The sequence below is a fragment of the Saprolegnia parasitica genome, assembly GCF_000151545.1.
Source record: "Saprolegnia parasitica CBS 223.65 unplaced genomic scaffold supercont2.17, whole genome shotgun sequence".
Classification (NCBI taxonomy): domain Eukaryota; phylum Oomycota; class Saprolegniomycetes; order Saprolegniales; family Saprolegniaceae; genus Saprolegnia; species Saprolegnia parasitica.
Genome location: NW_012156411.1, coordinates 424,569 through 438,229, shown reverse-complemented (window position 1 = coordinate 438,229; position 13,661 = coordinate 424,569). Strand labels below are relative to the sequence as shown.

At 57.7% G+C, this 13,661-nt stretch overlaps 4 protein-coding genes across 4 annotated transcripts; 3 read left to right on the top strand and 1 right to left on the bottom strand.

The window, feature by feature from the left end:
* On the top strand, positions 1 to 1,803 carry SPRG_05635 (hypothetical protein). The gene is made up of 6 exons (XM_012344351.1): positions 1 to 81; positions 127 to 578; positions 628 to 1,011; positions 1,056 to 1,212; positions 1,257 to 1,558; positions 1,620 to 1,803. The coding sequence occupies exons 2-6, from the start codon at positions 243 to 245 to the stop codon at positions 1,740 to 1,742; spliced, it is 1,302 nt and encodes a 433-aa protein (XP_012199741.1). The 5' UTR covers positions 1 to 81; positions 127 to 242; the 3' UTR covers positions 1,743 to 1,803.
* A 180-nt stretch (positions 1,804 to 1,983) lies between these two features.
* SPRG_05634 (hypothetical protein) lies at positions 1,984 to 3,752 on the top strand. The gene is made up of 9 exons (XM_012344350.1): positions 1,984 to 2,089; positions 2,133 to 2,235; positions 2,281 to 2,355; positions 2,399 to 2,703; positions 2,755 to 2,826; positions 2,868 to 2,924; positions 2,983 to 3,205; positions 3,249 to 3,327; positions 3,388 to 3,752. The coding sequence occupies exons 1-9, from the start codon at positions 2,035 to 2,037 to the stop codon at positions 3,682 to 3,684; spliced, it is 1,266 nt and encodes a 421-aa protein (XP_012199740.1). The 5' UTR covers positions 1,984 to 2,034; the 3' UTR covers positions 3,685 to 3,752.
* Positions 3,753 to 4,242: 490 nt separating this feature from the next.
* Positions 4,243 to 4,590, bottom strand: SPRG_05633 (hypothetical protein; the record flags this gene model as incomplete). The annotated part of the gene is given in 2 exon segments (XM_012344349.1): positions 4,243 to 4,369; positions 4,377 to 4,590. Coding segments are annotated over 2 exon segments (306 nt in total). The 5' UTR covers positions 4,556 to 4,590.
* A 1,651-nt stretch (positions 4,591 to 6,241) lies between these two features.
* SPRG_05632 (hypothetical protein) lies at positions 6,242 to 12,642 on the top strand. The gene is made up of 18 exons (XM_012344348.1): positions 6,242 to 6,844; positions 6,890 to 7,032; positions 7,080 to 7,249; positions 7,296 to 7,489; positions 7,540 to 7,673; positions 7,738 to 8,773; positions 8,824 to 8,990; positions 9,053 to 9,257; positions 9,306 to 9,655; positions 9,703 to 10,008; positions 10,066 to 10,222; positions 10,267 to 10,438; positions 10,489 to 10,683; positions 10,740 to 11,219; positions 11,269 to 11,390; positions 11,441 to 11,617; positions 11,688 to 12,077; positions 12,130 to 12,642. The coding sequence occupies exons 1-18, from the start codon at positions 6,338 to 6,340 to the stop codon at positions 12,607 to 12,609; spliced, it is 5,385 nt and encodes a 1,794-aa protein (XP_012199738.1). The 5' UTR covers positions 6,242 to 6,337; the 3' UTR covers positions 12,610 to 12,642.
* Positions 12,643 to 13,661: the final 1,019 nt, after the last annotated feature.

The window sequence follows — 13,661 nt, the reverse complement described above, 5'->3', positions numbered from 1 at the left end:
ATGCCATACGTCGGCCTCGTTGAGCCTGTCTTTGTGCATGTCGACGAGCCCGCGGCTTGCAAAAGCTCAGCTACTATGGCGGTAGGCGAAACAGGATCGTGGTCACTTGCTCATTGATGCCGCTAGGCGTCGACGAGTACATCTACAACACGACGGGGCCGTCGTATCAGCTGCTGCCCGTCATTGACGCGATCCAGTGCTTCCAGACGGACGCGTCGCCGCTCCAACTCGTATTTCCCAACATGACGGCGTTCGAGCCCATGTATGGCAAGTCGGTGGTCAACTCGCGCAACTGCTACTCGTGGAAGTACAGCGTCGACTCGAAGCCCGACGCGCAGGGCCGCCTTGGCGTCTACACGCTCTATGTCGACGTCGACACAAACGAGCCTGTTCGGTTCCACTACATTGGCCACAACGTCATGCTCGGCGGCAGCCACATGGACGAATACATCCTCGACTACGAGTACATCCGCGCCGGCCCCGTCGCGCCGCAGATCTTCTCGTACCGCGTCGCGTCCATGAATTGCACGCCGCTGGGCCCAGACGTTGTCAACGCTCCGCTGCGCCCGACGAACGACGTACGTGCATGCGCCTCTTTCTCTCGACGAACTCACATCATCCAACTAGTTTCACTTGCGCATGCCGGATGGCGAGACGCAGCGTGCTGACGCGTTCGACGCGTTCATGGCCGCCCACGAGAAGGCGTACGTCGATGACTCGGAGCGCGCGCGCCGCGAGAGCATCTTCCACGCCAACGTCCAATATATCAACGCGATGAACCGCCAAGGTAACAGCTACACGCTGGCCGTCAACCACTTGGCCGACAAGACGCCCGACGAGATGCGTCGCCATTTCCACGCCAAGGCGCGCCACGCCAAGGACAATGGTGCACAAGCTGTGCATGCATTGTCGAGTGCGTCACTGCCCGAGGAGTTTGATTGGCGTAACCGTGGTGGCGTCACGCCAGTCAAGGACCAAGGCCACTGCGGCTCGTGCTGGACATTTGGGTGCGTTCGCTGTCGCCTGTACTCGAATGTACGCTAATGCCTGCGCAGGACGACGGGGCGCTCGAAGGCCAGCTCTTCAAGGCCAAGAACGAAACGATCCGACTCTCGCAGCAGAACCTTATTGACTGCTCGTGGGACGAGGGCAACAATGCGTGCAACGGTGGCCTCGACTACCAAGCCTACCGCTGGATCATCAAGCACGGCGGTACTTGCTCAATGCACGAGAATTGGGAGGCTCATTGAAAGTAGGATTGGAGACCGAAGCCACGTACGGCAGCTACAAGAACCAGCCGGGGTTTTGTCACTTTAACGCTTCCCGTGCCGTGGCCCCGATCGCATCGTTTGTGAACGTCTCGGGCGTCCCAGCGCTCAACGACGCCCTTGTCAACGTCGGACCGCTGTCCGTGTCGATCGACGCGGCGTTGCCGTCGTTTTACTTCTACGCTGGTGGCTACTACAACGACATTGAGTGCAAGAGCGGCCTTGATGACCTCGACCACTCGGTGCTGGCGGTCGGCTACACGACGTACAATGGCGAAAAGTACACGCTCGTACGCTCCTTCCTTTTGATCGATCTCTCCGACAAGCAAAATCTCACGTGTTTGGACGTAGGTCAAGAACTCGTGGAGCACGCATTGGGGTGAGAAGGGCTACATCAAGATTGCCCAGAAGAACAACATTTGCGGCGTCGCGACCATCGCGACCTACCCCGTCCTGCAGAAGACGGCAGCGTGAGCTGTCGCTTGGCTCCTTTTTAGTGTATCTCTCAGTCAATTCAGTCTCCATGCCCTCGTCCTCTTGAGTGCAATATGACTCGCAATGGGATACCTCGAAAGTTGTCACATCTCCGCTCGACCCTGTATTCTAGCTCAACCGCGCCTTTGCTAGTACCCTACAGAGACGCGAATGAGCGACGATCGAATGCAATTGGAGCTGCCAGCCAGCCGACGTCCTCCAAGCGGCCATGATGGAGCCCCGTCTGGCGATCGGGTTGCCTATTTATAAATCCTCATTGACTGACGGCGCGATGCGTGCTGCGCTGGTCGTCTCCTGCGCACTCGCCTCGGCGACCCGTCCGCTCGGTGCGCGGCGCTTCACCATCCTCGTGCTCATGCCTTCCACTAGTCCGCATCCCACTCGTGAACCTGGACCAGCTTCAATTCTACGGCAGCATCCACGTTGGGTCGCCGCCCCAGGCCTTCCGCGTCATCTTCGACACGGGCTCGAGGTTGCGTTGGCAGCTCGATTCGTTGCTCTCAGAATCTCATTCTAGCGACGTGTGGGTCCCCAGCCAAGACTGCATCGCGTGTTCGGGCTCTGCTCGCTACAACCGGTCGGCGTCGTCCCCGTACACCAGTGCTTTCCTCGCCTGGAAACTGATTGCTTTGTAGCTTTGCCGACGAGAGGTATCGTTTCCAAGCCTTTTATGGCAGCGGTGCCGTCGCAGGCGATGTCTTCTCGGACGCCATCGCCTTGCCCGGCGCGTCGCATGCGCCTCTGCTGCGCATGGGCAGCGTCACGACGCAAGACGCCCATATCCAAAAGTTTGCCTCCGAAGGCATTGTCGGTCTCGGGTTTCCGACACTCGCTTCGATCTCGGCGCCAACGTTCTTGGAAGCGCTCGAGATTGAGATCTTCTCGCTCTACATTAGCCCTCTCCCGACCTCTCCGATCCCGTCGCAGCTGCTTTTGCATGGTAAACAGAGTCGGAATACTCGCGTGGCTTGTCGCTATTACATTCGACTAGGTGTCGACGACGCCCTCGCCGGGCCCAACGCGACGTGGCACGAGATTCCGCTGGCCGACGCGCCGTCGACAGGTCGTCAAGACGCTCGAACGAGTCCATGACGCACTGCGTAGATGGTTTTTGGGTCGTCCGATTAGGCGGCATCCGCCTGCACGACGTCTCTCTTCAACGTACGACTTGGTTGATTCGACCAAAACTCGAGGACAAGTTGTGCATATCCGGATGTAGGCGCCGCCACCGTGGCGATCCTCGACTCTGGCACGTCGCTTCTGCTGCTCCCGCACATGGAGTACGCGTCCGTGGTCGCTCGCCTATGTGCAGTAGTCCCAGCCCTCGACGGCTGCGACGTCGGCCACGTGTCTTGCTCGTCGTGTGACCACACGTCGTTTCCGCCGCTTACGTTCACCCTCGGCAGCACGGCTTTTACACTCCAAGGCTCCGACTACGTTCGGTAGAGTCTTTCCTCAGTGTCTAGTAGCTGCATCGAGCCGTAGCTGCGAGCTCAACGTGTGCACACCGCAGATCGAGACGAGCGCCAACGCGTTCGTCGTCCTCGGCGATATCTTTTTTCGGGTACTATCTTGATTCACAAGAGCCACACCCACGAGCTCGTTCTTGATGCGATCGATATAGGCATACTATACGGCCTTTGATGTCAAGAAACGGAGCGTTCGACTCGCGTGTCCAGCAAGTGGCTGCCACGGCGGCCAGCGGCCGCCGCTCTTACTCTCCCCCTTTGTACGTTCTGCGTCGTCGATGTGCTTGCATGCTCAAATGTGCACGCAGTTGTCCTGGGTGCTCTACGCCTCGGTGCTGTACACCAAGGCCTTTGGCCTCGCGCTCAGCGTCGTAAGCTCCAAGTGGCTCTTCGACCGCACGCTTCGGAGGCGCACCAAGCAGCCCCCAGGGCTTCTGAGCGGCATCGTTTAGAAAGCGGCCATTCGCCTCTTGAATACTACAGCTGCAATCGTTTTTGGCTCGGAAAAGTTGACCTACCGGCGTTGACTTTGATGCAGGTCACTCGGGGCTCGGTCGTTGCTCGCTGTAGCGATTGTGAAATGTCAAACGCTTTGCTTTGAATTCCAAATATTATGCACAACAGTTGCTGCGAGCCCACCCCGAGCCTGTGTGTGTCGCTGCGTTCAACGAGGGGGCAATTCCACCTAGACGACAGGCCATCGACACCGCGACACTGTTTATAAGGGACCGAGACGGTGGTACTCGGTGGTTGATCGCAACAGCTCTTGCAACAGCACACTCGTTGAGTTCGTGATGGGATGGACAAGGGTTTCAACCCTCGGTGCTGTGTCTACGATGGCATCCCTACTGACGACACCGCGCCTGCGCTCATGTCATGCAGTCACCAGCTATGATTATCATCAACCCCATCGAGTACGATGACAATACAATCGATTTGCAGCAATCACTGCTTATACGGCGCCTTCCGTTGCCGCAATAGTGGTGAGATGCTCCTCTGCGGTTAGGCGTTTACAGCAAGCAGCGGTGGTTCTCGTTGGTGTAGTGGGAAAGGACAAGGAGTCGTGTGCGGATAGTGAAGCACGATACATTACGTAGTCGGGAGATTAAATATATAGTTGGCGCGGCACATGGATTACTTGGACGCAAGCGGGAACTGGTGCGCGTTGGCCCAGTTGGCAGCCTTGTGGGCGCGCGCGCTGTTGCAGCGGCTCATGTCCGAGGGCACGCGGGCGCCGCGGACAGAGACTTGGGGCGCAGCCATGAACATCTCAAGGACCATCTGCGCGTACGACTTGGGCTCTTGCGTCATCGACTTGACCATCTTGGTGGTTGGAAGCTTTTTCAATAATACGCTCGCAACCAAGAAGATCGAGCTTTGGTTGCACCTTTTGGCTTGGCCAATCATATCGCCGCATTGGTCTGACGCAGCAATTTCCGTGATTTGATTGGTGAACCTACTTTCTGCGCCACCGGCAGTGGACCAATCACGAAGAAGTGCACGATGCGACGGAGTGCCGAAGTCCAAGTTGGATCGCCGAACAAGCGACGCCGTCCTCGCGATCCCTGGAAGAAAAAGGGGACCGACTATACTAATAGACAGAGTTTCCACAGTCGAGAGACGATTCGAGAAGCACGTATACTGTTGTAGGGGTGGCTGCGTTGGTGGCTGCCTCCTGCACATCCGAGGCGCTGAAAGCCGGGACGCATCGTCGTCGAACGCAAGCTGGTCGGTTACACTGTCTTCGCGCCCCTGATTCTTGGCTACCACGGGTACGATGGTTGAAGTTGGGCAATCGCCGTCTCTTCGCGCTTGCATTTCGTGTGGCGCGGCTATGCGAGTCGGTTGCGATGGTTGGCTACGACTACATGTATGTATTGTTGCGATGGCAGCTAGCACAGACCGCGCCAAGGGACCGCAACAAACCCACGTCAGGTCTTCTACATCTAAGATTTGACCAAACAATGTCCTCGCCAAATCCGCGACGATCTTGGTTTGAAGGGACACGTAGGGCCACTTGGTGTGCAGGCCAACGGGAGTGTTTATTTTCGCGGCCTCGATGGACAGCAGGTGTACGACGCAGCGGAACGTTTGCGTCTTCTCTGTCGCTCACTTTGTGTTCTGGCGCCAAGGATATGCATTGCTTGCGGTTGAAGTTGGTCGGTTGTTCTCGCGAAGAGAGAAGCAGAACTGGAGAGGCAACCAAGGATATCAATTCTGGCAAGGACTCACGGAGCTATATACCGACCGGTACATAGCATACACACGTACATGGATAGGACCTACCGGTAACGCTTGGCCGTACTTGGAGCTCTTTCTGGGAATACCTATTCGCCACTGGAATGCCGACGACGAAACTAGAGCCAACTTTAACTTTAAATCACAACACCGCGAGCTCACTACGTCGAGCCGCCAATGGACAAACAATGCTCTATACCAGGATTCGCACTGGTCCTACGCTAGTAAATCTGCAAGGCAGGACGTCCTTGTACTGTGCTAGCTCAATAAACGGGCTTTTGAATACCGGTATGCAGTTTACACTAGTTGTCAGAGTTTGCAGCGATACTCTCTCAGTGCTTACATATACGATAGGTTTGCACGGACCACAGACACTTGCCGTCCTGTTGCAGCGGTGGTACACACCACGCTGACCGCACGTTTCGCAGACACAACCCACCACCCATCCTCGCTGTTTCACCATGCAGCTGCTGCTTCACCACCGCACTCGATATGCACAAGCAGCATGTATCCTTTTCAGTGTAGTCACGATGATCGAATTGGACTCGTCTATCCTCCATCAAGCATGTGTCGAAGTCTAGTCCAAGTTGTGGTCGAGGTCATTGGGTCGAGGTTGCCCTTTTGACTGCAATGTGGCACCGTGTATCAAGTCCCTTTCAAGTACGGTATACCAGAGCGTATTTAATCGGGTGTATCGCCGTCTTTTCCAGAAGGCACCTGCTCAAGATACCGCACTTCATCGAGACCCATACGTATATCAAGTGCAACATGCCAGTCAAGTGCGCAACGTCAATGACGAGGTGTGGGGACTTTGTCGCACTTACGGGGTGGCGAAGCTGACGGCTGATTTACAAACCGGCGACGAGGATGGCGGCCAAGAAGCACCGCCGGGAGGGCGAGAAGGTGTGGTGCCCCGACCCGCGCAACGTCTGGCAGCTGGGCTCGATCGTCGAGGACGACGGCGAGTCGCTCTTCGTGCTCACGCCCGACGACAACGAGGAGCACAAGTTTGCCGTGACGCAGACGCACCCGTTCGACGTCTCGCACGCCCAGCTTTTGCCCAACGTCTCGGACATGGACAACCTGCACGAGGCGCCTCTGCTCGACCTGCTCCGGCGCCGCTACGAGCAGGACCTCATCTACACGTTCACGGGCGACATCCTCATTAGCATCAACCCGTACAAGAACATCCCGCTCCTCTACAACTTTCCCGAAATCGACTCGCTGAGCAAGCAAGAGAACCCGGCGCCGCACGTGTTTGTGACCGCCGACGGCGCGTACCGTGCGCTCCAGAAGGACGGCAAGTGCCAATCGATCCTTGTCTCGGGCGAGTCGGGCGCCGGCAAGACCGAGGCCTCCAAGTACATCATGCGGGTATTCCCTCGATCGCAAGAAGATAAGGCAGCTCATGGTTTTTAGTACTTGGCCAACATTAGTCAGTCGGGGAAAGGCGCGGCCGCGGCCAACGGCGGCGGGTCGTCCGTCGAGCAGTGCGTCTTGCAGAGCAACCCGCTGCTTGAGGCCTTTGGCAACGCCAAGACGATCCGCAACGACAACTCGAGGTACCTCGTTCACCATGAGAGTATGCGATCTCATATCTATCTTCTAGTCGGTTTGGCAAGTTTATCAAGATCAACTACAACCGGAACGGGACCATTTCGGGGGCGAGCACGAGCCACTTCCTGCTCGAAAAGTCGCGCATTGTGGGCTGCGCCGAAAACGAGCGCAACTACCACATTTTTTACCAGATCTGCTCGGGCTTGTCGGCCGACGAGCGAGGTAGAAGACATATTTTATAGGATATTTTGACGGATGGATGCAATAGCTGCCTTGTACATCACCAAGGCCGAAGACTACGAGTTCCTCAACCAAGGCAACTGCATCACGGTCCCCGAAGTCAACGACAAGAAGTGCTTCAAGGAACTCGTCGACGCCATGGCTATCATGGGCATCGATGCCGAGACCAAGCGCACGATCTTTGCGCTCGTTGCCGCTGTCATGCACATGGGCAACCTTCGCGTACGTTCTTTAGAAAGGCCTTCTGATGTACTAAACGACTATACTCTTAGTTTACGGAGAACGCCAAGATGGAGGCGCAGTGCGCCGACATGAACCAAGTCAACCAGCTCGCGTCGCTCATGAAGGTCGCGCCCAAGGACCTTCAATTTGCGCTCTGTATGCGCACCATGAGTGCGGGCACCCGGTACATATGCTGTGTTTATATTCTGCTTCAAAACAGAATGTATACTAACGTATCACATGTGTAGTGGGAGTGTCGCTGAGATTGCCTTGTCGGCCGTCGACGCGGTCAAGTCGCGCAATGGTCTCGCCAAGGCCATCTACTCGGCGCTCTTTGATTGGCTCGTCGACCGTATCAACGCGGCGACGGCGCAGATCACGGGCGCGTCGACGGAGCGCGTCATGGAAGGGTCGCCCGGGCGGTTCATTGGCATTCTCGATATCTTTGGTTTCGAGATCCTCCAAGCCAACTCGTTTGAGCAGCTCTGCATCAACTACACCAACGAGATGCTCCAACAGCAGTTCAACGAACACGTCTTTGTGTACGAGCAAGAAGTGTACGTCGAAGAAGGCATTGACTGGTCCAAGCTGTCGTTCCAAGACAACATTCCGTGCCTCGAGCTCATCGAGAAGAAGCCGCTCGGTATTCTCATCCTCCTCGACGAGCAAGCGATGCTCGGTCGCCGCGGCTCGGACGAAAAGTTCATTCAAAAGCTCCACCAGACCCACGAGAAGCACCCAAACTACATCAAGCCGCGCTTTGGCAACGAGCAGTTCATCCTTAAGCACTACGCCGGTCAAGTCACGTACAACGTCGCGGGCTTCCTCGACAAGAACAACGACTCGCTGCACAACGACCTCATCGAATTGATGAACAGCAGCCAGCTCGAGCTGCTCAAGGTCCTCTTCGCGACGCCCGCACCCGCAAAAGACGAAGGCCCGAAGCTCAAGCGCGCGTCCATGACCAAGATGACGGGCACGATGACGGTCGGCCGCAAGTTCCGCGAGCAAATGGCCGAGCTCATGGCGCAGCTCCACACGACGCAGCCGTCGTTTGTGCGCTGCGTCAAGCCCAACAACATTCGGTTTCCGACCGGCTGGAACGCCGAGCTCATTTTGAACCAGCTCATCTACCTCGGCGTCATGGAGACGGTCCGCATTCGCCGGTCGGGCTTTCCCGTGCGCCGAACGTTCGACGAATTTGTCGACAAGTACAAGCTCCTCGAGAAGGTCTACTCGGTGCGCGCCAAGAAGGTTGCCAGCACCAACAAGGAAAAGTGCGAGGTACACGCTTCGATCCTGGCCCCGTGCAGGCGTTTATGGATATATCGCAGATGATTCTGAGCCAAGCGCTCCAGCGTGAAAACTGGCAGCTCGGCCACAAGAAGGTCTTCATGCGCGACTCGCAGCTCCGCGTGCTCGACGCCGTCGTGCGTAAGGTGCGCATCGACGCAGCGATTACGCTTCAAAAGTACGCGCGCCGCCAACTCGCGCGCAAACGGTACACCTTCATCTCTTTCATTTGTTGATACATTGATACAAAACAAAAATCCAATGAAATAGGTATACCAAGCAGCGCCGCGGCATTATCGCGCTGCAGGCGCTCGTGCGCATGCACCAAGCCCGTCGTCGGTTTGTCGTCCTGCGTCGCCGCATCACGTGCCTCAACTCGCACGTGCGCAAGTGGCTCGCGCGCCGTCGCTTCGTCCGCATCCGCAAGGCCATCGTCCGCGTCCAGGCCTGCGTCCGTGGTCGTCGCGCGCGCAAGGTACAATATTTACATCAATGCGTCCACTCTACATATGCATGCTGCTAGCGTGTTGCGTACATGCGGGCGGCGCCCAAGGCGGCGACGACCATCGGCAAGCACATGCGTCGGTACCTCGCGCGCAAGCACTACCTGCACGCGAAGGCCAGTGCCACGCGCATCCAAAGCGTTGTGCGCATGCACCTGGCGCGCACGCGCTTTCTGCGCCTCCGGAAAGCCATGATCCTCGTCTCCAAGAACATCAAGCGCTTCGTCACGCGTCGCCACTACAAGCGCATGCAGGTGGCGGCCATTGCTCTGCACGCCGTCGGTCGCGGTTTCCTCGCGCGCCTCAAGTATGGCAAGAAGGCGCGTCTCCGTGCTCAGCTCCGTGCCCGTGCGCAGACCACGATCGCGCGGTATGTTTCATTTTTGTCGTTTTTCGTCCGATACATTGATACATTAGCATGGTGCGCGGGTATCTCGGGCGGCTGCACTACCGCCACGCGAGGCACCTCATTGTGATTGTGCAAGCCCGCGTGCGGGCCAACCGTGTGCGGACGGCGTACCTCCAGGGCCGCCAAGCGACCATCAACTCGCAAGCCATGATCCGCCGGTCGCTCGCGCGTCGCAAGTTTTTGAAGGAGAAGCGCATGGCCACGCGTCTCTGCGCCTTTGGCCGCATGATCATTGCGCGCCGCCAGTACCTCTTGGCCAAGCGCCGCATCGTGCTCGTCCAGTCGCTCGTGCGCCGGTACCTCCAGGGCAAGCAGTACGTCACACAATCCATACCCCACCTCTCTCGCGCTTGTGCTAAGTTGCTCTCTAGTTATCGCAACATTCGCAAGCAGTTTGTCAAGATCCAGGCGTGCTGGCGCCGGAAACAGTGCGTCGCGCAGTACCAAAAGACGCGCCGTGCCATCATTGTGATCCAGTCGTTTGGCCGCATGATTCCGGCGCGTCGACAGCTCCTGGTGTCGCAAGCGGTACGTACAGCGAGCGTCAACGCAAGTTCGATAACACTGCATAGGCGGCGACACGCTTGACGTCGGTGGTGCGCATGTTCTTGGCGCGCCAGGCGTATCTTCGCAACAAAAAGCGCATCGTGGCGATCCAATCGGTCGCGCGGCAGTGGATGGCCCGAAAGCGGTACGTGGTGACGCGCCAGCGCATCATTCGCGTCCAAGCCCAGATTCGATCGCGTACGTCTCTTCTTGCGTGTTGCCTTCGACTAACGAAGCATATCGCCTAGTCTTGGCCCGCAAGGTCATGGACAAGCAGCGCCGGGGCATGATGCGCGTGATTTTGGTCATCAAAAAGTACCTCGCGCGCATCCGCCTCCAAAAGAAGATCAAGTTGATGTTTGCGGCCGCCCAAGCGTTCGACTTGACGACCATTTTGCGTCTCAGTCAGGACAAGGACATTCCCAACTCGACGCTCGTGCGCGGTATATATTGTCTTCTTGGTGTCGACATGGAAGATGACAATCTTTCCACGATCTAGTGCGCGACAAGAGCAACTACCTGCGGTCGCTCGTGCACATTGCCGCGATCAACTGCGACTTGAACCTCGCCCGCTTTGTGCTCTCTGAGATCCCCAACATGGAAGACCAAGTCATCTCCAAGGACACGCTCGGCAACACGCCGCTGCACTACGCCGCGCGCCTCGCGCATCTCGACATGGTCAAGCTCCTCGCCAAGATCGCCAACCGCATCCAAGCACCCCCGCCGGTGCCGACACCGACGTCGAGTCCCGTGGGCGCGTCGCCCGCCAACAGCAAGGACCAGTCGCCGGACGCCATGCTGCGCAAGAACTCGAGTTTTGGCACGCCGCGGTCGCCGGGCCTTCGGTCGCCGTCCATCGGCGGCATCATGGGTGGCGCCGTGCCGCCGACGCCGCAGCAAAAGAACAACCGCCGGAAGCTCGTCTCGAGTGCGTCGCAGATGCCGGCCATGTCCACGGCTCCGATCGAGCTCCCACCCGGTACGCATCGCTCGAGTGTGGAGCGTTTCTCAGATCTGATGGCATCTAGATATGACCAAGGTGATCAAAGCGGGTCCGTTGCGCATGGCCAGCGGCGCCAAGATGGCGTCCAAGCGTCACGTCGTGCTCGATCCCGTCGCGATCGCAGCCTACAAGACCGCCAACGACCGCGTACGTTGCCGTTCCTTCGTGTCCCACGGGTTCTAATGGTACAAAACTAGATTCCGGTCAAGATCCTCGAGCTTGGCGATGCGACGCTCCGCCGCGCGTCGACGATCGAGCATTGTTTCGAGATCATTTCGCCGCGGCTCAAGAGCCACACCAACCTCACGGGTGTGCTCTCGTTCGTCGCCGACACGGAGGCCGAGGTGCACGAGTGGATGCTGGCGCTGCGCGAGGTGCACTTTTTCATCTTTTTCAACGCTTTTTCGGATGTCCCGATCTCATTCATTTGTCGACTTGAATTAGATCAACGGGATGCGCATCGCGACGACGGTCCCGCCCAACCACAACATGATCTGCATCGACATGCTCCAGCGCAAGGAGTTTGTCAACAGCCAAAACAACCACCACGAGGCGCCATTGCACCTCGCGGTGCAAAACTCGGAGGACGAGGGGTTCGAAGCCGTCAAGACCGCGGTCTGGCTCATTGAGAACGACGCCGACATCAACGCCAAGGACACGCTCGGCAACACGCCGCTGCACTACGCCGTCATCCAAGAACGCGACGACCTCATCGAGAGTCTCCTCAAGAAGGGCGCGCTCACTACGATCCGCAACAACGCGGGCGACACGCCCGTGGACCTCGCCAACGACGAGTCGATGCGCGAGCTCTTTGCCCCCGGCGCCGTCGTCGCCGTACGGATTTCTGGTCCAATACTTTTGATGGCTTACGAATTGATCTCTGTAGGTCCCCGCGGACCGCAGCTTGCTCCCGCGGCCGTCCGGTCCGCTCAAGGTGCGCGACGGCACGTACGTCTCGGTGCTGCTGAGCGCCGTCGCGATTGCGGGCGGCGTGATGCAGACGCCCCACTTCCGCATCTACTCGATGGACCCGCGCCGCGCGGTGGTCGACACGCCGCAGACGACGCCGGATGCGCTGATCCAGGACGGCCCGAGCCTCTGGTTTGGCAACACGTGGCATCTCCAGGTGCCGCTCGAGCACATGACGGAAGGCTGCGTCGCGGTCTTTGAGCTGCTTCGGTACGACTACCACACGGACGGCCCGGAAGTGTTTTGCTGGACCTTCTTCCGCTTGGATCTGAGCAAGATCACGAGCGCGCCGCTGACGTTTGAAATGTACTCGCCGCCCGTGGACCCGTACAGCCAGATCCTTGCCCGCATGCCCGGCGACTCGTTCTTCCAGGCCGAGCTCAACATCTCGTTGTAGTTACTGGAGGAACCGATCATCTTTTCTATCGCTATATTTGATCAATGTACAAGATGTCTTTTGTCGACAACAGAGCGCGTTCCCTGGACAAGAAAAGAGCCTCAAAGCATTTACTAGGAACATCTTAGGCGGAGTCCTTGCGCTGGTACCTTGGCGTCGCGAATCGCCTTGAGCTCTTGACGCGGTGGGCGGTGATGCGGACGCTTGTGGGGTACTTGAAATCGCGTGTGGCGGCTTGGTGGTGTTTGGTGCACACGCGGGCGAAGCCGCCTTGTGTGACGCGTTGGCCGCCTTCTCCTTTTTCGGTCACCTTCTTCCACTGCAGCATGGCCGCCGAGTGGATACCGCCGTCACAATCTGGGTCACTTGATGGCTGGGTTCAAGAATGGACTTGACATTTGTATGGATGGCTTGCCCGCGGATGGCCGAGTAGTTTCTCGCTCCTGCGATATCGTGCCGCTGGCCTGGCAAAACCGCGTTTACAGCCGGCCGAGTTTTCGTACCGGTGTGAGGGGGCGACTAGCAAAGCAGAGACAATGAAACTGCTGCTGCTGCGCATAAACTACACGTACATCATGGTTGAGTGAGCACAGCGATGCACAGAGATGGTAGACGCGTGAGTTGTCGTCGTTCTCGACGAAAAAGCTCCGGCTGAAGGGCAATCTCAGATCGGAGCACACGGTGGCGCGGCTCGATGGTGGCTCGCCGCTGCATATACCTCGCCCAGGCCCCGTTTTGAAAGCTGCCATCCATGCTAGCCTCATTTTGCGCAACGAACTGCCAAGTGTCACTCGTGCACTTCCAATTGTACTACAGGTACCGCAAATGCGAGGCGGCAGCTGACAAGCTTGATGCTTTGGGTGATTATAGACCTGACTACTAATATGTAGTGTATGATAGGCCTAAAAAAACGCAAGTTGGACCTCAAAAGGGAGGATCTCAAAGTTTGTCGGGAGCTCCTGGCGGCGGGTTCCCGACGACTGAGAATGGTTCCTTGCCGATCTCTCTCGAAACCCGAAATGAGGAGGTATTATGCACATCAAGCGTACGAT